Source organism: Bipolaris maydis (assembly GCF_028858645.1).
Source record: "Bipolaris maydis strain C4 unplaced genomic scaffold PSV08scaffold_15, whole genome shotgun sequence".
In the NCBI taxonomy this organism is placed as follows: Eukaryota; Fungi; Ascomycota; class Dothideomycetes; order Pleosporales; family Pleosporaceae; genus Bipolaris; species Bipolaris maydis.
This window is the reverse complement of record NW_027093871.1, coordinates 1,123,931-1,144,866: the sequence shown is the minus strand read 5'-3', so window position 1 is coordinate 1,144,866 and position 20,936 is coordinate 1,123,931. Positions and strand designations below refer to the sequence as shown.

At 53.1% G+C, this 20,936-nt stretch overlaps 9 protein-coding genes and 2 non-coding genes across 11 annotated transcripts; 6 read left to right on the top strand and 5 right to left on the bottom strand.

Annotated features, from left to right (window-relative positions):
* Window positions 1-69: 69 nt before the first annotated feature.
* On the bottom strand, window positions 70-1,365 carry PSV08DRAFT_374424 (uncharacterized protein; the record flags this gene model as incomplete). The annotated part of the gene is made up of 1 exon (XM_014225706.1): window positions 70-1,365. One exon carries the CDS (start codon window positions 1,363-1,365, stop codon window positions 70-72), a length of 1,296 nt encoding a protein of 431 aa, XP_014081181.1.
* Window positions 1,366-1,645: 280 nt separating this feature from the next.
* On the top strand, window positions 1,646-3,225 carry PSV08DRAFT_210111 (mitochondrial matrix Mmp37). The gene has a single exon (XM_014225705.2). The coding sequence runs from the start codon at window positions 1,651-1,653 to the stop codon at window positions 3,007-3,009; it is 1,359 nt and encodes a 452-aa protein (XP_014081180.1). The 5' UTR covers window positions 1,646-1,650; the 3' UTR covers window positions 3,010-3,225.
* Window positions 3,226-3,470: 245 nt separating this feature from the next.
* Window positions 3,471-3,557, top strand: PSV08DRAFT_t65. The gene has a single exon. It is a non-coding gene; the product is annotated as a tRNA-Pro (tRNA).
* Window positions 3,558-3,858: 301 nt separating this feature from the next.
* PSV08DRAFT_210108 (uncharacterized protein) lies at window positions 3,859-7,765 on the bottom strand (the record flags this gene model as incomplete). Its single annotated transcript, XM_014225704.1, has 1 exon — window positions 3,859-7,765. One exon carries the CDS (start codon window positions 7,763-7,765, stop codon window positions 3,962-3,964), a length of 3,804 nt encoding a protein of 1,267 aa, XP_014081179.1. The 3' UTR covers window positions 3,859-3,961.
* A 212-nt stretch (window positions 7,766-7,977) lies between these two features.
* On the top strand, window positions 7,978-10,986 carry PSV08DRAFT_405240 (uncharacterized protein; the record flags this gene model as incomplete). The annotated part of the gene is made up of 3 exons (XM_014225703.1): window positions 7,978-7,991; window positions 8,039-8,190; window positions 8,226-10,986. The coding sequence occupies 3 exons, from the start codon at window positions 7,978-7,980 to the stop codon at window positions 10,838-10,840; spliced, it is 2,781 nt and encodes a 926-aa protein (XP_014081178.1). The 3' UTR covers window positions 10,841-10,986.
* A 318-nt stretch (window positions 10,987-11,304) lies between these two features.
* Window positions 11,305-11,464, top strand: PSV08DRAFT_t66. Its single transcript has 2 exons — window positions 11,305-11,340; window positions 11,374-11,464. It is a non-coding gene; the product is annotated as a tRNA-Pro (tRNA).
* Window positions 11,465-11,661: 197 nt separating this feature from the next.
* On the bottom strand, window positions 11,662-12,480 carry PSV08DRAFT_381480 (tRNAHis guanylyltransferase-domain-containing protein; the record flags this gene model as incomplete). Its single annotated transcript, XM_014225702.2, has 1 exon — window positions 11,662-12,480. One exon carries the CDS (start codon window positions 12,478-12,480, stop codon window positions 11,662-11,664), a length of 819 nt encoding a protein of 272 aa, XP_014081177.1.
* A 1,085-nt stretch (window positions 12,481-13,565) lies between these two features.
* PSV08DRAFT_405238 (survival protein sure-like phosphatase/nucleotidase) lies at window positions 13,566-14,628 on the bottom strand (the record flags this gene model as incomplete). The annotated part of the gene is made up of 2 exons (XM_014225701.1): window positions 14,356-14,628; window positions 13,566-14,296 (listed from the first exon to the last, which is right to left on the bottom strand). The coding sequence occupies exons 1-2, from the start codon at window positions 14,531-14,533 to the stop codon at window positions 13,566-13,568; spliced, it is 909 nt and encodes a 302-aa protein (XP_014081176.1). The 5' UTR covers window positions 14,534-14,628.
* A 960-nt stretch (window positions 14,629-15,588) lies between these two features.
* Window positions 15,589-16,342, bottom strand: PSV08DRAFT_251668 (uncharacterized protein; the record flags this gene model as incomplete). Its single annotated transcript, XM_014225700.1, has 2 exons — window positions 15,589-15,880; window positions 15,930-16,342. 2 exons carry the CDS (start codon window positions 16,340-16,342, stop codon window positions 15,589-15,591), a joined length of 705 nt encoding a protein of 234 aa, XP_014081175.1.
* A 965-nt stretch (window positions 16,343-17,307) lies between these two features.
* PSV08DRAFT_210096 (peptidase C1B, bleomycin hydrolase) lies at window positions 17,308-19,091 on the top strand. Its single transcript, XM_014225699.2, has 3 exons — window positions 17,308-17,492; window positions 17,552-17,643; window positions 17,717-19,091. Exons 1-3 carry the CDS (start codon window positions 17,342-17,344, stop codon window positions 19,025-19,027), a joined length of 1,554 nt encoding a protein of 517 aa, XP_014081174.1. The 5' UTR covers window positions 17,308-17,341; the 3' UTR covers window positions 19,028-19,091.
* Window positions 19,092-19,261: 170 nt separating this feature from the next.
* PSV08DRAFT_230823 (Thiolase, N-terminal domain-containing protein) lies at window positions 19,262-20,787 on the top strand (the record flags this gene model as incomplete). Its single annotated transcript, XM_014225698.2, has 3 exons — window positions 19,262-19,522; window positions 19,573-20,383; window positions 20,450-20,787. The coding sequence occupies exons 1-3, from the start codon at window positions 19,367-19,369 to the stop codon at window positions 20,785-20,787; spliced, it is 1,305 nt and encodes a 434-aa protein (XP_014081173.1). The 5' UTR covers window positions 19,262-19,366.
* Between the last annotated feature and the right edge of the window lie 149 nt (window positions 20,788-20,936).

The window sequence follows — 20,936 nt, the reverse complement described above, 5'->3', positions numbered from 1 at the left end:
TCCTCATGTCGGGGTATCTCAATGACCAAACTCCCATGTACTCCAATCCTAACCAAATACCAATCAAACTCAGATCGTGGGGATGCCCTCGAGAACAGCCATGGCACGTTGACCCTCTGCCTCGAATGCTAGTATCTGTTGTTCGCAAGCCATGCGGAGTTTCTCCTCGCCCCTCTTTGCGTTGTGCAGAACCCATTGTTCAATCGTCATGCGCTTCTCTTCATCCGTCAGGCTAGTCATGACGTATTCGTACAGTTCTTCAGGCGTCATGTCCGCCGTCTGAACGTTGTCCAGACCAGAATCTGCAAGGATTTCGCTGAGATAACCGTGGGCCTCTTCCTGGGATGTAATTACGGCATCAACATCAGCAGGCTTCCAGCTAATGGGCTCCGGTATGTCATCTGCCTCACTCATCATAGGCGGGGTCCTCTTGGGTGTTCCAACTGCTAGGTCCGCCGGCAGGCTCGACATGTCAAAGTCGTCCATGACAGTGTCTCTGATTCCAGTCGGTGTCTTCTTAGGCGTTCCCACAGGAAGGTCGCTAGGGAAACTTTCAATGCTCGAGGATCGCACACGTTTCTGGACAGGCTGGATAACTTCAGAGTACTCAGTTTCCTCAACTGCCTCGCTCGTCCGCTTCTTGCCACGTGTGGCTCTCTTGCTTGCCGTAGATGCCGTTGACGAGCGGGTTGAGGCACGCTTAGCTTTGGAAGCACGCTTGGCTTTCTTGGGTGCTGGGGCAGGTTTGTAGAGTTCGGAGAGGACGAAAAAGAGACACTCGGGAGATCTTCGGCGGTGCTCCTGCATAGGGTCATCGCCGATATCCCATGCGTCTAGTGCCAGAGAGCAGTATGGGCAGGTAACACCATCGGGTGTGTCTGTTGCAGGGTCGTAGAACCAGCCAGCATCCACCATCTGGTCGACACTGGGGTAGCCGGCTGCGACGTCGAGCGGCCACATATCGCCAAAGGTTGAGCGGCGTGCTGCCACCATGGCGTCTGAGGTCGGATCATCTTCGGTCCTGCCAGGGTCGCCCGCACGGAGACGGATACAGGCGATGGTTGCGAAACCACAACTTGGAGAATGTGTTGCGTGTTCATATGCAGGGACATCCGCCTCCTCCCAACCATCAAGCTGGCACTCGCAGCTGAAGCATTGTACGTTGTCGGGGCTCGTTGACGTGGGCTTCCATACAAAACCGGCATACGCCAAATCCTGTGCCGAGGGTGCTGTAAGGGGCCATGAAGCCTTCGATTTCGTCCCTGCCTTTTTAGATCTGTTACTTGTACGTCTTCCTTTGCCCGTCGTAGCTGCTCCTTCAAAGGTGGCTAGACGCGCGTGGTAAGAAGCCAGCGACGCATCCATGGTGTTGGTAGGAGCGATTGGTGGTTGTGGAGTCTTTTGAGTTTTGATTGTTGGCTTTGCTTTTTTACTCGGCTGGTTATAGAAGATAACGATGTGTTTTTGCAATACTGAATATTGCAGATCTCGAGTGGTGTGCGCTGGGTGAGAATGGAGAAAGAAGTCGCGTCTTCAGACGCGGCAAGCCGACCACAAACATCTGATCCGCCAAGACCGGTGGAGCAACAACACGCTTACGTCATCCACTCGTTCACTTTGCGCGACTTGAGGCATTATCTTCCCAACAAGATGTATCGCCGCCAACCAATATTTCGGATAGCCTGGTGTAGAAGGCCTCTGGCGCAGGTCAATCGCCGCTTTCTGTCATCCGAAAAGACAACGCCCACGGACACTCCCCATGCGTTCCAATCGCTGCCACCAGACTGGGAAGATGAAGCTCCCTCGTTGTCGGACTTTACAGAGCTCCCGCATAAGGACTTTGGCAAAAACCAGTTGATGCAAACGAACGAAGAATTCAAACGGGCATTACGAGGCATACTACGGAAATTCCCACCGGTCACATATGCATTTGCCTACGGCTCTGGTGTCTTTCCCCAGTCGGCGGCGACAGCTTCGCGCACAACGCAATCGCCTCATCCGAACCCTCCCGATGCGATATTGAAATGGCAAAAAGGAGGTGGAAAGATGATTGACTTTATCCTGACGCCTCGCTTCTCGCAACACTTCCACTCGCTCAATCTACGCGAACACAGAGATCATTATTCCTTCCTTGGATCGCTGGGCTCAGCAGTTGTCAGCCATGTACAGGAGAAGTATGGCGCAGGTGCTTACTTTAACCCGTATGTCGTAGTGAACGGAACAATGATCAAATACGCCGTCGTCAACTACGAAACGCTTCTTCGCGACCTTACCGAGTGGGACACATTATATTTTGCCGGCCGCCTGCACAAGCCCGTTAAAATCCTCCACGAAGAGCCCAATCTCCGCGTCGCGAATCAACGCAATCTCCTCTCTGCCGTTCGATGCGCGCTTCTCTTGCTGCCTGAGAAGTTTACAGAGAAGGAACTATATTCTACAATCACAGGCTTGAGCTATCAGGGTGACCCGCGCATGCAGTATGGCAGCGAAAATCCCAAGAAGATCGACAACATCGTGACGCATCAGATACGAAACTTTCGATACCTCTACCACGATCTCATAATGTCGCTCCCGAACATCAGGTACGCCGACGAGTCTGTAATTCGAAAGCCGGGCTGGATGGAGGACCCAGGACTGGATCAAAAGATGTCGCAAGACATGGACCCAGAGCGTCGCGCCAGTATGGTCAGGCGATTGCCGAAGAAGTTCCGCGAGAAGGTGTACTTCCAGTATCGCGGCAAGTTTGGCATCTCAGGCCGCGAGTACCAGCAGATGCTCGAGGCAAGGAAGGACGAGTCTTCAGGAGGAATCTTGAAGAAGCAGGTTGCCGGTGACTTTGATAGGCGAATAGCAGCTGAGAAGGACATCCCTCAGATGGTGACCAAGGCGATCAACCAGACCGTCAAGTGGCCATCTACTGTGCAAACGCTCAAGGGACCCTTTACGGCGGGCCTATCAAAGTCATGGAGGTACTTGCAAGAAAAGCGGGAAAAGGCGAAAATGAAGTAAGACCCGATTTCGCAGGTACTTCTCGCCATTTTTCAGGCATTAATTAAGTTCGGGTATCAACAAAAGCGGATAGCAAGCGAGCAAGCAAAAAGGTCTTCTTCTTCAGTCTTGTACTTGATATGTAATCGCATTAGCCGCCGTCGCGAAGCTCACGGGTCAGGCTTTGTATACGCGAAAATTAGAGTCATGCCGAATGTACAATTATCACATCGATATGCGCAGCAATGCTCAATTTTGTTGACTACCTTTTTGTGCTGCATGTGCGTGCATGAGCGTCGGCTGTCCCCTGACTCAGCGATGCATATCCCTCTCCACGACGCTCCACTTTTCCCACGCTGCAGTCTCGCTACCTCTCAACAGCCAACTGCAACTCCAATCTGGGCATAACAAAAAGTATGTGTAATCATATACACCCTAATTCCAAGCTTAGTCATCACAACAACCTCAACCACCCACAATACGGCTCAATGGTCTAGTCGTATGATTCCTGCTTTGGGTTCTCAAGCCTATTCTGCAGGAGGTCCCGGGTTCAAATCCCGGTTGAGCCCATTTACGATCTTTTTGCTTTTTGGACGCGATGGGTGTGGGGATGGGGCAAGGCTACGCTGGGTGAACCTCCACAGGCAAAGCCCTGTGCCCTCCTAATACGTACCTTCTTTTTTGTTACAAAGACGGAATACTCCACAATTCCTGTTGAGATGATATGATAGAATAGCAATGTTCAGACCAACAAGAGATTTAACACTTGAGATGATATTAAGAAGACAAGTTAAGAAATAAAAGCAGAAAACTCATTCAACAAGGAGGTATCATGCCCAAATGGTAAAAACAGTGAGTCCAACCCCAAGAAACACGAATTCAAAAGATCAACAAAAGCATGGTATCCCGTCTCCAAGCCGCAAACGCCAGTCCATCAACCCTATAAAATAGCAATCGAGCATGGCAACTAAGCTCATCGCGGCGTCTGCGGCCACTCAATCTGCAACCCCCTGGAGCGATCAATCTCGAGCCCCGCCCGCTCATCTCTCCTCACACTCTCGCCCATAACGACGGTAGCAAGACGTTGCAACACGTCTTCGCCAGAGATCCAGTCGCCACGCCGACCCGGTGCGCAATTGCCTACTTCGAGTTTCCTGCCTGTGACTTGTTCGTACTCGACTTCGCTCTTGAGACTCATCAGGTCCATGAAGACGCTGCAAAGCACGACGAGCTCGGCAGTCATAACCATGCTGTAGCCCCAAGCATGGAACACTGCGCCAACATAGGGTAGGTTACCGTTGTCGGCAAGGAAGCGGCGGAGGAGATAGCCGTTTGTGGTTGATAGCGGGGTGGGAGGGACATTGAAAGGACAGAAGAGTGCGGGATGTTTGAGATGTGTTGTGTAAAGTTTATCGAGGGCTTTGTAATGTGTTCGCGTCCAAGGCTCAACTTTTGGTAATGGTGTCATGCGTGAGAGGATAGGATGTGGTTGTAGTTGAGATGAGCGCGAGGATGCTGGCTTGGCGCTCAATGTCGCAGCAGGCTGTGCACGGGGTTGAGGATGACCACTGGGGGTGGCATCTGATTCCTCCTCTTCCTCCTCCACTTCTTCTTCCTCGTCGTCGCTAGAACTAGATTCGGACGATAGTTCAATCACTTCCGGTTCCTTGGAACGCGCTGCGTTCTGCCGTGATTGTGGCACGGGTACATTGCCTGGGCGCTCTGCTGTCTTGGAAAGCGGCGAAGGCTTTCGTGCAGAAAGCAACCGCTGTTCAAACTGTCGTTGCATCTTTGGTGGGCTCGATGGCAGGTGGCTAATGTCTTGATGTGTTCTGCTAGGCTCGGTAACCTCTGTAATCTCATTCAGACTTCGCTCTTGCGGTTCATAGGCATCCAGGTACTCGTTAGCCTCCTCGCGCACACGTATAATTGTGGAAGCAGTATTTCCTTCCATCTCCATTCGGAATTGTTGCTGGTCGGATGCGGCTGAGATTTTGCTGTCGCCATCGACAACCGTATGGAACGGCGAGCTTTGTGCGAGTGGCAATGTAGACTCCTCATACTGCTGTACGGAGCTCGTAGAGATATCCCCACTGTGAAGCTCCCGCCTCAAGGGACTGCTCTTCTTTGGCGAGTTCAGGAGTGCAGGGAAGCGAGGTGGCGTATCCAAGAATGGATTTAGTGCCGCTTTTGGGGGGGTCTTTTTTGTTTTTACGGGCGAAGGAGATTCTGGCATAAAACTGTCCCCTTGATCAAGAAGCTCAGAGAGGCTCACCTTCTCCGCTTCTTGTCTTCTTGGCCGCCGCCTCTGGAACCGAGAAGGCCGCTTCTGGTCCGTAACATTAGGCACGTTGGACTGGAAGAACATACCAGCATCACTTTCTTCGCCTTCAGCGTTTGGCTCTTCGGCTTGCATGGGTTGCTCATCGGGTTGTGCGGAATCAACCTTTTCGGCCTCTTTACCGCCCTCTGATTGTTGGACAGCTGCTGGCCCTGAGCGTACTGAGGTAGGCTCTTGCTGCGACTCCGTCTCGTTAATGACTTTCCTGCGGCGCCAAATCCGGGCAGCTCTGCCGCGAGGAGGCCTGGCAACATTGGCGTCTGTGAAGATATCATGAGCCTCGGGGGACTTCTCTGTTGGCACTTCTTCTGGATTTATCGAGATCACCGACCGACTAGCCTCCTCTTGCCAGATATCACCAAAGTCATCGTGTTGGACTGCCTCTTCTGCAGGAACCGGAATCTCCTCTTGAACCTCGTTCATGGCAGTGTCTTGTTGATCTTGGCTTTTGGCTGCACGGGGTGGGGTGTCGGTTCGCCAGCTCATTGCGGATTCGCTCCTCGCAGGGCTCAAAGGCGCTGTGGTCGCCTCTTCAACATCCAATACTGGGTACTGGACGTCGCTCGCTGCAACCGCTGGTGCCACCGCTGTGACAACATGATCCTGGTCTTCGGGTGTAAGAAGACGCGATTGCTGATATTTTCGTTGCGTTCGGAACACACCTGCTTTCGGCCCTGCCGCAGATTGGCCCCTGATAGGGCTCGAAGGGCCTGGCACATTGTCCTCCTCTGTCTGATTTTGCGCAAGTTGCTCGCCAAGTCGCAAGCCTGCTTGAAGATCTTTGCGTGTTCCTGAGCTGAAGCCACGGAACAAATCGTCCAATGAGCCTCGCTTTCCGTCAGGCGTCTTTTGTGAGGCATCTGGGGTGAGTCGTGTGGGGTCGAGAAGGCCTTGTAAAGCTACGCCAGCGGTGACTGCTCGCCCAAGTGTCGGGGATGGAGATTTGGTCAGAGCAGGCTGAACAGGGTGCAGAGCAGGGGGTGCAGATGGGATCTCAGAGTCCATAGCGGGTGTAACATGGCGCGCCAGTTTTGGACGCACTGTCTCGATGGGTGCGGTTTCTACAGGAGCCTGGCTTGTCGACACGTGCTTTTCGTAGATTGAGGATCCAGAACCTGATGCCACGTGCGTAGCTGGTCCCAAGTACTCGTTCCTGAGTGATGATTTGGCCTTTGGAGCATTGGTATGCACATCTCGGGGTTGTGTTGGGCTCGGTCGATTTGTGTTGCTCTTCAATGATTCGACAGATATCATGCTAAAGGTCTCGCTATCCAACATCGTGGTGTCATCTGGCATCCTGGTGGCACCTTCGTCAAAAGTAAAATGTTGACCCTGTGTTTCCTCATCGTCGTCTTCATAGTCTTGAGGATATTCGGGTACACCGTCATCACTAGAGGCATCGGCTGAATCGCTTGACTGCGCTGATGTCTCGCTTGGTGTAAGTACGTCTCCTTGGCCATCCTCTGTTCCACTCAAGGGTTGGTTTTCGGGAAGGTCGTTATTGTCTTCATCTCCGCTGGCAGGCGTAAGGACATCACTGCCACTTTCTCCTTCGTCGGATTCAATGACGGCCACCTTATTGGCATGTGGTGTGCCTCTGCGAGCGCGTACATTGCTCCTCGAATTGGTATGAGCTGGTGTGCCTAGGCTGGGAGACGGCTCTGATCGTGTAGGCGATGTTCGTAGTGCGTCATCCATGGTTTGATCATCGGGAGCTGAAAATCGCGCATTCTTTTTCGAGTTGTCTAATCCGGCCTCCGTACTTTGTAGAGGTGTCTCTTCGAACGTGGCTTGTAGGATAGCTTCGGCCTCTTCTGCAACGCTGGTCTCGTCATACTCAGTCGGTGGCTGTACACTCTTCCTCGGACGACCCCTTCGCTTCCTAGGCGGCACATCGGTATCAACGTCGGCTGCGCTGGAATCACCGCCTCGCACAATTTTGCTCGGAGAGCTGAATTCTGCGGGTCTCTTAATTGGTGTTCCTTTTCGCTTGGGCTTGGGCGTCAATCCAGTCTCAGACTTCCTGGGTCGGCCGCGAGGGCGCTTGACAGGAGACGACGCATCCGGGTCTTTTAGTGGCACTGTCGTCGTCTTTGTTCTTGTCACCCTCTTTACTGACGGCGATTCGGCATTTTCTCCGTCTTCCGGTTCAGCCTGGACGGTGACCTTAATGCGCCAGGGGCTTGCGCCGTTGCCTCGTGGTGTGCTCATGATCATAGACTTGGACGGCGATGAGAAGACAACCTCTGACGTCTCCAGCCGCCGAACCTGTTTCCTTGGCGAGCTGATCATGATGGGTTTCCGAGGGCTGGATTTGCGGTGCGATGAGGTGATGTTTTCGTCGAAAGAAATGGCTAGCGGGTCTGGGCTTGAGTCGTTGCTGCGATCCGAGTAGGCACCCGGACTCGCCGTTATGCTGCGACCGCGGGGCGCCATGTTCAAGGGTCTCTGTGAGGATGGTGGGTGGAGGTTGTTAGTGCGATAGGGATGGCATGGTGGGGAATAAACGTGCATCCGTGGGCATGCGGGACGGGTGACGCGTTGTTGTCGTGGCAACAATCTAATCACGACACCAGTCCACGCGCTGGGCGCAACATCGCGAACAAGGCAGCCAGCTTGGTGATCAAAGGACATAGCATGGAGTCGCGATGGGTATCCATGGGTGAGTCACACATATCATTGTGTGTATTAAAGTACTAACGCACACAGAATCTACAAGGAAATCGGCCCTGGCACACGCATAGCACTCTCCAAGCTTGCTGTCGAAAAGTTTGAAGAGACTGGCCGCCCACTGCGCATCGCTATTGATACGTCGATATGGCTTTTTCAGATCCAAGCTAGCAAAGGCAAGTTTTTCCAGGGTATGCGCATACGGTATGATGCTAACTGCAGCTAGGTGGCACGAACCCTGCATTGCGAACATTCTACTACCGCCTCTTGCGCTTGATTTCTCTTGCCATCCACCCCGTCTTTGTCTTCGATGGACCCAACAAACCGCCATTCAAGCGCAACAAGCGCACCGGCCCGAATATCGCATCAATCCCCGAGTTCCTTGCAAAACAGCTCTTGAAGCAGTTCGGATATCCCATACATCTTGCGCCAGGCGAGGCAGAGGCAGAGTGTGCACTGCTGCAAAGGGAAGGAATTGTCGATGCAGTTTTGAGTGAAGATGTGGACACGCTTATGTTTGGGAGCGGTGTCACTCTCCGAAATTGGTCTCCAGAGAAATCGGGAAAGACACCAACCCATGTCAACATATACGACGCTGTCGAAACCAAAAACGGGCCATCGGGGCTCGATCGTGAGGGCATGATCTTGGTCGCGCTAATGAGCGGAGGAGATTATGTGCCAGAGGGTATACCTGGGTGCGGCCCCAAGACTGCATGTGAAGCAGCCAAGGCGGGTTTTGGTGCGGACCTGTGCAAGATCCCACGAAACGACTCTAGAGCCATAGCTCAGTGGAAGGAGCGACTGCAACACGAGCTGAAGACGAACGAAAGCAAGTTCTTCAAACGCAAGCATGGCGCACTCAAGATCCCGGACGATTTTCCCCGACTTGACATTCTCGGATACTACACACATCCGGCGATCTCGAACCAAGCAGGATTAGACAAGTTGCGCCGGTCCATCAACTGGGACCGGGACCTTGACTTTCCGGGGCTGCGCGAGTTTACACAGGATGCTTTTGACTGGGCCAAACTCGAGGGTGCAAAGCATTTCATTCGCAGTCTAGCACCATCTCTTGTTGTGCGCCAACTGCGGATCCGCGCTGAACAAACTAATCGCCTGCCTACTGACAACCTGCAAGCCATACAAGAGGACGAGTCAACGCTCATCAAAGGTCTTCATGGCAAAAGACAGCATGCCATTACCGACCATTGCACCGAGCTTCGCGTAAGCTTCACACCTGTCGAGTTGGTAAAGATTGATCTTAGCCAAGAGGATCCAGATGACGATGTAGAGGGCCCTCCACCTAGCTCCCAACCGGATGTAGGAGATGAGGATATGGATGAAGACATGCCCTTGGATATGGAGGACGAGGGTCCTAGGAAACGTGGACCGACCAAGTTCGACCCTGAAAAACCGGCACGTATATGGGTCATGGAAACATTTGTCAAAGTTGGCGTGCCACTCACTGTTCAAGATTGGGAGGCCGGACGACAGGCAAAGCAGAAGCCTAGACGAGCAGCATCGGTTCAGGACACTGGCACTGCCGCACCGAAAGCCAAGACAACCACAAGGCGGACAAAGACGACTAAAGACCAACCCCAAGTTCGAATAGAATCCTTTGCAAAGGTCACAAAGCCTGGAGTGAGAGCTTCACAAGCACTTGCAAAAGCCCAAGATAAGGCAAGCGAGCTTCCAGCGTCATCATCTCAGACCACTGTAACGGCGGAGTACGAAACAATTGACTTGTTGTCCTCATCGCCAGTGAAGACACGTGCCCTAACACCACGACCACAACCGGAGCCTGAAAAACCGCTCTCCCCAGTGCTAGAATATTTGCCTCCAAGTGTAACCAAGCGGAGAAGGCGAGGTCCTATTCAGCGTTCAAAAACACTTCCTGCTGATACCAGCGAAGTCTTGGATCGTCCTTCCACACCTCCACTTTTGAGGACAATAGAAACCTTGGATTTAGCCGAGTCTCCAGTGCATCCTTCACCTTTGCAGCTGCCAGCAAAGAAGGCAAGGACAAGAACATTGAAAGAGGCGGCTGCAACCAGAGCGTCTCGGGACTCGTCTGTGCCGAAACAGACTACCTTGGATGCATGGCGAGCATCGGCGACACCAAGCAAACAGCGGGACACAACTCCTTTGTTTGATGCAACGCCAGTCCCTGCACCACCACAATTCCGTAAACTACCTGAAGATGTGGAATCACTGGACTTGACGCTTTCCTCACCAAAGCGCCCAGAAGCCACACGACGTTCCCAAAAGGAGGTTAGTAGTGAACAGGATCCTGCAACATCATCAGCCACGCGGCCGCCATTGACGTCGATTTCATCAAACACGTCTGCGAGCTCGACCTCTTCAGTCTCAGCGCTGGGCAAGAAGAAAAGCATTAAAGATGTTTTCCGCCCAAACCCATCTCGCCGTACATCGCCACGTCTCAGCAAAACGACATCAGCGCCATCCAGTGTTGGTACTCTAGACCTCACGTCCCCTCATCCTGCTGCATCAAAATCACGGTCGACATCGCCACAAGCGGATGTGCTTGATCTGACAGAACATTCGTCACCTGTGGCGGAATGTGATCCGGCGCCACAACCAACGGCTGCAACACCGATATCACCAAGCGAAGAAAAGCCCGTATCACCGCCCGCAGCATGGAAAGCCCAGAGCAAGAAGAAACGCGCCATTATCCTCAGAAAAAGTGTAGTAGGTGCCTGGGACTATGTTGATATTGACAGTCCGGAGAAGCCAGCGGGCCAGACACCAGGGCCCTTGCTCAAAGGCAAAGATAGACGCAAGTGGAGAGAAAGCGCGGTAGAAGTCCTGGACTTGACGTAGAACTGAGCCTGTACACGGGGTGGTGGTTAGATGCGTAAACGCAGCGTTGCTTCTTTGTTTGCTCTAACGAATGCATGGTTACACGATGGGAAAGCATTAGGTTGGAGTTTTTGTCAAGAGATATCAGTTTCAATTGTATTCTTCATAATATTCGTATCGGACTGTCTCCTAGTTGCCAGCCAAGTGAATAAAGTTAGTATGAATGGTTGCTGACCGAAAACACCAAGTGGATCGTGATAATAATCCACACTCGTATTCAACAGCGGGTGACACATGGCGGGGTACCAAGCACCATCCCACATACTCGCCCTCGCTTACCCGCCCCTCTCACCCACACAACCCCTTACCCCACTCCTCCGTGCCGTTTGATGACTTTTCAGGCGCTCTTCACCCCCAGATTTTGCTAGATTGATAAACACGCAATCGCGCACTTACTCCATCAATCCCAAGAGTCACAAAGCTCCGGCCTGATGGTCTAGTGGTATGATTCCTGCTTTGGGAAGAAGTAGATTCGTCTGCTTTCAAGCCTATTCTGCAGGAGGCCCCGGGTGTAAGTTCACCCATTCAGATTCGCATAGCGAACGCAGTATCTAACAGCGTTACAGTCGAATCCCGGTCAGGCCCCATCCTTTCTTTTTTGCTCTTTTTTTTGCGCATAGGAGATAAGCATGGCGTATCAAGCTTGGGATGTTTCTAAATTGGTTTTTTTAGACTTTAGTGTAGACTCATCATACAATGAGTACATGTACTTTTGTACTTTTGATTTGTTTACATATTTTATTTTCGTGATTGATGCTACTTGCTGTATCCATAACTAACAACTACCAATACTTGTCTGTGATCAACTTGAGACCAGCCTCGTCAAAGACCCTCACGCCTCTCTCCTCAACCCTGGGTCTAGTTCTAAACGTCTTCTCGACCTTACCCGTCTTTGCATTGACACCCTGATGCTCATACTGCTCGCGCTTAATCAAACAGCCCTCAATCGCCCACTTGGGCACCGCCTCGTCATACTTGACGCCCTTGTCCTTCAACATGAGCTCAATCAGCTCACCCGTCTTCTTCCCATGCAATTCACGGGGCGAGTACAGAGTGCGAGCAAACGACGAAACGGCATTCCGAACGGCATCATTGCGACAGCGCCAGATGATGTTATTCAGGGCCTCGTGGAGCGAGGGGACGGGGAAAAACCGGGCGTCGAAATGGGCGTGGCCATGGACGAGCTGCACGTCGCCTTTGAGGGGCGGGTGCGGGGAGGCGTGCAGCGCGAGCTCGAGATGGCGGTTGAAGCGTACGGAACAGTAGCTCGCGGCTAGACTGCAGAGTTTCTGCAGGCGCTCGTTGAAGGTTTGCACGCCCGAGGGGAAGACGAGGGTGATTTCGTCGGATTGCGTGTAGGCGAGCGTGGCTTGCGGGAAGAAGTGGAGCAGGTCGCTGCTGGTGCGCGTCATGGCGGTGTGGATGCGCTCGTCAAAGGGGCGCGAGAAGTGCGAGGTGAAGCGGGAGAAGCCGTGGCCGTCGAGGCGTAGGATGATGGGTTGGTGGGTGGGGAGGATGTGGTCAAAGGATGCTTCGTAGGAGCGCATTCGGGATGCGAGGGAGGGGGGTTGGGATGCATCGTCGGGTGGTGGGGGGTCCATTGGGTTGATGAATTGTATGGTAAATTTTATTTTTTTCTCCCGGAATTTGATTGATGTGGATGACCGGTATTTGGTGTTTTGGAGATTACGCTTGGTGGTGATTGTGTGCACTAATTCTACAAGAATCAAGAAAGCCGCTTATGAAGACGATTATGTTGTCTTTGTTTAGGAGAACTTGAGGCTCTGGCAAAGGATTAGTCTATAGTGTAGTCAGGAATGAAAGAGAAGAAGAAACTTGCGGTTAAATTTTACAGCAGCTAGATTCTGAGTAGTCATAAAGAGATACGACTCATCTGGATGACACCAAAGGTTAATGACGTTGCAGGCCTGTGCACGCTGTCCAGACACCCCTCATGAAACCTGTTCTTGCCAATCCAGATCCTTTGTCTAGACCTATATGGAAAATAGTGGGAACACGGCTGTTATCATGGGATGTGGGGTACTCGACTTGTAGTTTTGTGATTGGGGGCCATGCAAGCTAGTAGTAGAGGAATGACTCGAATGGACGGTGGACTCATGGGATGCCTAAGATTTTTAAATTATTCCATCGGGCATCTTTAACAGCTTCTCTTTGGTAGCAATGGAATGAGCAGGAACCGTATCTCGCCTCCTTCAACAAGAGATAGACCATAATGTTGCAGAAGTGGGGCTAAAGGACACTAGCTCGGTATACGTGGTATGGTGTAAACGTGTGGGTCCCAGGATCTCCAGCTCGGCATTGCTAAAACGAACGACAAGTAGGTCAGGGATTGTGCTGCATACAAACAAAGAAGAGTTTAAGCGAAACCATTCTCAAGGAAAATAAGTCGCAGAGACGTGAGTTGGGTGTACATGTCACTGTTTGAACGAATGGGATGGCAGGGGATTATTTTCGATTTTTGTCTTTGATTTTGGTACTTATGCCCTTTATCTGGATAGCAAGGTATAGGAGCTCGATCTTTGTAGTTATGTATTTCCATATGATGTGTGTGTGTTCCATCCTTGGTCAAGAAATATTACAAAATTTAGAAAAAAGTGTTCCAAAAATGTTACATATCATGATGTTGAGTACACTCCCTACTAACCCATCACCATCAGCGATTCTCTCAAGGCAAGCACGACAAGATAGGCTTGAGCTTGTTGAGAATCTGAGTCTGAACAGCGGCATCATTCACAGTAGACTTGTCGTTTGCATCGCCAGGGCTAATGGTAACATAGCAGTCCCTGCCCCGGAGCAGGATGACATCAGCTTCCCAGGGCAGGCGCGTGCTACCGCACCATTCTGCATCGCGGGAGCTAAAGACGCCAGTGTTGACGCGAGTAAAGATGAACTTGAACTGGCTGGGGTCGCTGCATCGGGAGTCGGAAACTTCGGGAAAGTTGACGTTCAGGAACGTGTTTGCGGGCAGGTACGGCTTGCCACTTTTGATGATGGTGCTAGTTACGTTAAGAGCGAGGTCGGCGTAAACTTTGCTGTAGAGAGGCGTGGGGGCGTTCCAAGCAGTAGGCTCGCCACTCTTGCCTGAGAAGGCAATGGCTGGGATCTGGGCCGTCTTGACTGCGTAAACGGCGGCTCCAACGGTTCCAGAGAAGGGAAGTTGGACAGCAACATTGCTACCGACATTCGGTCCGGTTAGGGCAAGCTCAGGCTTGGCCCCATTCCACAAAGCAGGTGCGGTAACGTCAATGCCCTGCTTGATGGAGGTGACGGGAAACGAGTTGACGTAATTCAGGCGAGGATCTGTTGCGTTTGCGCCAGTTGGGGGGCTCCCGCCTGGGCAAGAGGCGTGGATGCAGCCGTCGCTGCCGACAGTTGTCGGCGCTTTGTCGGACGAGCCTTGAAAGGTCAGTATACATGGGTTGATGCTGATTGTGTATATATTTGCCGCTACACACCTGTGCCAGACTGGTTCTCAGCCGGTCCAGAGAGCACTACCTGATGGCCTGCCGAGGTCAAGACGTTGAAAAAGGTCCGGAGGTTAATTTCTGCCCAGCCGTCGTCGTTGGACTGGACGATGCGTACAGCTTGGGCGAGTGGCGCCGTAGCGGCGGCGAGCAAGAGGAACGAGCGCATCTTGGTGGAGAGAAGGAATGAGTGGAGCAGAGCGAGCGTCACCACCGGGCCAGGAAGGTAGGGAGAGTGGCAAGACGAAAGAGCGTGCTGGAGCCAAACAGCCGTAGCTCGAGGCCTACTTCCAGATATATAGTATTCCCATCACAGTGTATCCATGTTCAATGATCAGCCACTAACGACTCGAGGCCATTATGCGTGCTAAAAGTAAACACGGTTTGGAAACACTGCCTCAGGACAGGCACAGGTTCATGGCAACGTGCCGGGAGAAGCAATGTGATTGCTCGCCGCATAAATGAACAAGGCTGCGACATGGTGGAGAGGACGGCTTTGGTGCTGTGAGTGGGTATGGACCTCCGAGCTAGAAACATTTCCAAGGAGTGTCGCCTCTGGACTAGTCGTAGCGTCTCGGCGCCAGTCACTTGAACTGGCAACCACGCCCGCCCGCGACTTGCACGTGTGTTGATACCGACACTTTATTCACGCTGAATTTCACTCTCGTACCACCGTGTCGGATATCGGGATACTTGTAATTCTCTTTCAACTATACATTACGTCCTCCGCGAGACCTGATTTTTCACTCCTGCCGTATCTGATCAACTTCCGACAGTTGCGCATGGATCTGGCGGGCCGCTCCCCACAAAATTCGAGGCGAAGCAGAAGGAGCCAAGGCCCCTGACCTTTGTACCTTATAGCCAAGCCCAAGCCCATAGCATGCAAAAATGCACATCATACCACTCCATGGCGTAGGCGGAAGAAAAGGAAAAACGCGAGTAAGTTCTACGCGTCTCAGAAATCCAGGACGTCCCACGCACGAACCACGAGCTTGTTTGCCCTGCCACCCTCGCCCGCCGGAATCGTCTCGGCGCACCAGTCTAGAAGCGCATGACATGGCCAGCCAGTATATATAGGCAGTGGAATTTAGTCATGGTGATTCGCTCGTGCCACCTCCTCACACAAGCTGCCAGCATCTCAGCATAGACTACACCGCCCTATTTATATGTAATTGCGCCGATTCGCCGAAACACCTTGGTCGTCATGGAGTTTGCAAGACTCGCTCAAACAATGTGAGCAGGCTTCATGGGCTGCTGCTGGTAATAGTCGCCTGCCGCACCAGCTTGGTATGGAGGAGCAGCAGCGTATTGATCGTGCGCATCTGGGAGGGGGTGTGTCTGCGAATGGTATGCCGTGTTTTGGTGGTTATCGGGCGCGCCAAAGTAGGGAGTGGCGTGCAAGTCGGTAGCAGGCAGAGCTGGGTTGTGGGCGGGCGCATAGTGGCCTCGCTGGGCTGCGGCTTTTGCGCGACGGTGGCCGATGATTGAGTATATGAGGAGACCAAGGAATGTGAGGCTACAACGTGTTAGCACAGCGACTTGCTACGGTGCCAGCTCAGGCGTACAAGACAAAGATGCTGAAGCCGATTCCGACGGGGCTTGCGCCGTGGCCAATTGCTACAAAGTCGACAATCAGGACTCCGGCCCAGAAGCCAGTCTGGAAACAGTTCATGGTCAGGAAGGTGCCCGGCTTGAGCTTATCTCGAAGGAAGAGAAGAATGGCGAGCACATCAATCAACAGCACAATGACCATGAAGAGAATGAAGAGGACGGCGGTGCTGCTTGCTGTTAGTCTACGAGAGTGCGCATGAGCAGCTGTGTAGGCGTACCCCGGTCCTGGCTCCGTAAAGTCCTCGAGGTCTTTGATCGTGCGCAGGGTGTAGGCGAATATGGCGATGATGAATATCATGAGACATATCCGCACAATCCAGAAGGGCACGAGGATGCGCTTCTTCCAGAGGCCTTGTCCTTGTTCCATGTTGCGTCGGGCGGGGGATGCAGAATGGGGAGGTTGAAGAGGGTATTAGTTGCGGTCACAGTCAATTGCAAGTGAGGCAGAAGAGAAGAGATATAACGGCACCCAGGCAGACCGCACAAAGGTCCAGTGTCGCCAAATTGCACGCCGCGGCTGAATTGGCAGGCCTGGATCCAGGGGAGGGCACAGCGCGCAGTGATGAAACGCGCGTTCGGCCCTGCTTATCTTCATCTCCTCTGTTACGAGCCGCGCATGTTGGGTGCGAGCGATGCGCGGCCATGGCCCATGGGGAGGGGAGGCGGCGGCGTATGTGTGTGTGTGTGTGTGTGTGTATGTATGTACTTGAATGTGTGTGTGTGCGAGTGTGGAGTGGACGAGGCCCCAGGCCAGCGACAGGAGTCAGGATGGATGTCACGCAACGGCGGCTGAAGCGACGGGCAAGATGACACTAGGGCGCTGGCCGTTGCCGAGCTCAGGGTCTCGTGCCGACGGCGTTGGGGTGGCAAGCGCGATCGGCGGGGATTTGTAGATGAGGGCAGACATGGGGCAGGGGGCCAGGGAGGAAAGGTAAGCAGTCGTGGTGGTGGTCTGTTGAGCGGTGACTCGTGCTGGCCTGCATGTGCTTGGCCGCCCCCCCAAGAGGCGTGCAAATGGCAGCCAGAGATTGCATCTCAACCACCCTCTGCTGGCGGTGCTGGCGAGGATCAGACGGCCGACGTGCCCTCGCCCTCCATGTCGCAACGCGGCCACGCCCAACAGGGAAGGCATCGCGTTCCACTCAGGCCATCTGATACGGTGGACCTGCCACGCGCCCCTTGCACGCGCTGCCCCCCCGATAAGCCCGATAAGAAACCGACACCGACACCCTCATGGCTTGCCACGACCACGCCCACGGCGGCGCGGACGCGAGCGCCTCTCCCACACTAACGCAACACCTCCCGACTCCGTAGCCCTTCTGATAGATATTTAGCAGACCCCACACCGTCCGCCCAAGTATCCACTATGGGTGCCGACCAGTCCAAGCAGTCTGAAGCCGCAGTCCCCGACAAGCTCCTCGAACGCCTGCACGCGCTCAACATGAACCATGATAAGTATGCTCAGTATCTGAAGGAGAAGGAAGAGTATGTCGTTGTCGACGGCGAAGGAGAGGCCCGTATGTTCTTCATCTCCTCTCGCTCCTCCAATGCATTCCATGCTGACCATGTGCTCCAGCGCCCCAGTACACTCCCGTCGTCAAGTACCAGCAAAATGTCTCCATCAAGTCGGTCCAGGAGTGGGAGAAGGAGCTCATGGCTGACCCAAAGGTACGCACACTGCACGCCACACTCGCTCCTTCCTCTTGCCCCTCCCTTGCATCCGCTGACCTCCTTCTGCTAGAACCGCCTCGCCCTCGCAGCCCTCAGCTCAAACTCCGCCAACGCCGTTCTTTCCTCTCGCGCAGCCACCATCGAAGACACACACAAGTTCAGCATCAAGATCCCCCTCGAGGGCTCCCCCGTCACCAACCAAGCCTCTTCCGGACGATGCTGGCTCTTTGCATCCACCAATGTCTTCCGCATCGCCATCATGAAGCGGTACAAGCTCTCCGAGTTCCAGCTGTCTCAGGCCTATCTCTTCTACTGGGACAAGATTGAAAAGGCAAACTACTTCCTCGAGAGCATACTCGACACCAAGAACGAGGATATCGATAGTCGCATAGTCCAGGCCCTCATGTCCAGCCCTGTCGGCGATGGCGGTCAGTGGGACATGGTTGCAAACCTTGTCCAAAAGTACGGTCTCGTGCCCCAGTCAATCTATCCAGACTCGTTCAATGCCTCCAACTCTTCCATCATGGACCGCCTCATCACCACAAAGCTGCGCGAGGATGCAATCCGGCTGCGTGCCATTGCCTCGAGCAACTGGTCTCCCGAGGCCGTCAAAGCAACCCTGGCCAGCGAAAAGGAAAAGATGCTCCGTGAGATTCATCTCATCCTGACGCTGATGCTCGGCCCCCCACCCTCTGCCACCAAGCCCTTCACATGGGAGTACTACGACAAGGATGGCAAACTCAACACTGTCGTTAGCCGGCCAGTTGAGTTTGCCAAGGAACTTTCCGATCACAGGGTAGTCCGCGCATTGTCGGGAACCGATGTGCACACCCTCTTTTCTTTGGTCAACGACCCCCGGAACCCCTACAACCGCCTGCTCAGTGTCAAGCGCCTGGGTAATGTATGGAACGGTCGGCCAGTAACCTACGTCAACGTCGACATGAAGACGATCAAGGAAGCCTGCATTGCTATGCTGAAACGCGGCATGCCTGTATTCTTTGGCTCTGACGTGGGCAAATACTCGGACTCGTCCAAGGGTATCATGGATACCCAGCTATTCGATTATGAGCTCGGCTTCAATGTCAGGCTCGGCATGACAAAAGCAGAGCGTCTGCAGACTGGAGAGAGTCAGATGACGCACGCCATGGTGTTGACTGCCGTGCATGTCGTTGACGGCAAGCCAGTGCGCTGGAGGGTAGAAAACTCGTGGAGTGACCGTGTGGGCGACAAGGGATATTTTGTCATGAGCGATTCTTGGATGGACGAATTTGTATACCAGGCCGTTGTAGATCCGAGCGTTGTTAGCTCGTCGATCAGGAAGGTGTTGGAGCAGCAGCCAAAGATGCTAGAGCTCTGGGACCCCATGGGTGCACTGGCTTGAGTTGTGAGATGTTCAAACGTTATGACTATTAGATAGATGATTCAATGTCACTTGTATTTCTAGGCTAGTTTTGCTGAATAACCTTCATTTCCCCGGAGTGATGTCAAACGATAATACATAAAAAAAAACGGTTCAGCGGAACAGCTTAAGCCGGGTGGTGCCGTGCACTGCCGGACCTCGGCCTAGCCGCTGTGGCGCGTCATTCCTCCACATTCCGCCCGCATTTGTCACACCAGCCTAATAACTCTTGTTGCCATGTGATAGCCGCACATCGACTCGTTAGAGTCCCTTTCTCCGCATTCTGAACTCTTGCAAACTCCACTAGTAATCGCCGTTACCATGTCTTCCGCTGTCATTCGCAATTCCTTCAAGATGGCTTCGCGGCCGCAACAACGACTGGCTAGCATCCAAAGACAGTTCAGCAGCTCCGCGCCACAAAGGAAAGAGATTCGGGATGCATACATTCTGAGTGCCAGCAGGACACCGACCGCAGTGGTGAGTATGGAGCTGGCGCCAATTGACTCTGTATGCTGATTACTTCTTAGTTCAATGGCAACTTTACAACGGTTTCGGCCCCGCAACTAGGCGCCACGGCCATCAAGTCCGCCCTGGAGAAATCAAAGGTCCCAGTATCGTCTATTGATGCCGTGTACATGGGCAATGTCTTGGGAGGAGGTGTTGGACAAGCACCCGCACGACAAGCAGCCATCTTCGCCGGTCTTCCCACAAACATCGAAGCCACCACCATCAACAAGGTATGCGCCTCAGGCCTCAAGGCTGTCAGCATTGCCGCCTCTACCATTGAGCTCGGACAAGCGGAAGCCCAGGTTGCGGGAGGAATGGAAAACATGACAAGAGTCCCGTACTACCTGAGCCGAGCAAGCCAGCAACCAGCATTCGGACACCAGAAGTTGGAGGACGGTCTCATCTCCGATGGTCTATGGGACGTCTACAACCAGATCCACATGGGCAACTGCGCAGAGAACACGGCCAAGAAGTACGAGGTCTCAAGGCAGGATCAGGACGATTACGCTATTGAGACATACAAGCGCGCGCAACAGGCGTACAAGGACGGGCTCTTCAAGGACGAGATTGTACCGGTTACCGTCAAGACAAGAAAGGGCGAGACCGTCGTCTCAGAGGATGAGCAATACAACAAGCTCAAACTAGACAAGGTTGCGACGCTGAAGCCAGCCTTCGAAAAGGGACCAAACGGATCCGTCACAGCGGCCAACAGTTCGCCCCTGAGTGACGGCGCATCAGCCCTGGTCCTCGGCAGCAAAGAAATTGCACAAAAGTACGGCAAGGACAGCCGTGTACTAGCCAAGATTATCACCTACGCTGACGCTGCTCTGGGTACGTTTTCATCTCTCCATCTTTACAACAACCAAAAAAGGTACATTACTAATAACTCTAAACCAGACCCCATCGACTTCCCCGTCGCTCCTGCCGCCTGCGTAGACAAGCTCCTCGCTCAATCCGGCCTGTCCAAGTCTGACATTGCCATTTGGGAATTCAACGAGGCTTTTGCCGCCGTCATCAAGGCAAACGCAAAGATCCTCGGTCTCGGTACTGAAAACGTCAATCCAAGGGGTGGTGCTATTGCTCTGGGTCACGCACTTGGTAGCTCTGGAAGCAGGATATTGGTTACCCTGCTGCATCAGCTGAAGGATGGCCAGTATGGTGCGGCTGTTATCTGCAACGGTGGTGGTGCTGCATCCGGCATTATTGTCCAAAAGGTTAGTGCTGATCAGTTGTGATGGGGTCAGAACGATACAAGTAAATATAAAAAAAAAACTCCCCCTTTTGGGGGGGGGGTTTATGGAGGCTATGATTAGTTGAAAGAGAGGAAAATCAAAGATTTTGACACTTCTGGTTCCCCCCCTCTTAGCGCACCGGGACAAAGAAA

What these genes read in the sequence shown, in the direction of transcription:
- PSV08DRAFT_210111 (XM_014225705.2), top strand. Translation starts at nt 1,651, where the DNA reads ATGTATCGCCGCCAACCAATATTTCGGATAGCCTGGTGTAGAAGGCCT.
- PSV08DRAFT_210096 (XM_014225699.2), top strand. Translation starts at nt 17,342, where the DNA reads ATGGGTGCCGACCAGTCCAAGCAGTCTGAAGCCGCAGTCCCCGACAAG. An exon ending in CGACGGCGAAGGAGAGGCCC is followed by an intron (nt 17,493 to 17,551) that starts GTATGTTCTTCA and finishes CATGTGCTCCAG; the next exon opens with CGCCCCAGTACACTCCCGTC. An exon ending in AGCTCATGGCTGACCCAAAG is followed by an intron (nt 17,644 to 17,716) that starts GTACGCACACTG and finishes TCCTTCTGCTAG; the next exon opens with AACCGCCTCGCCCTCGCAGC.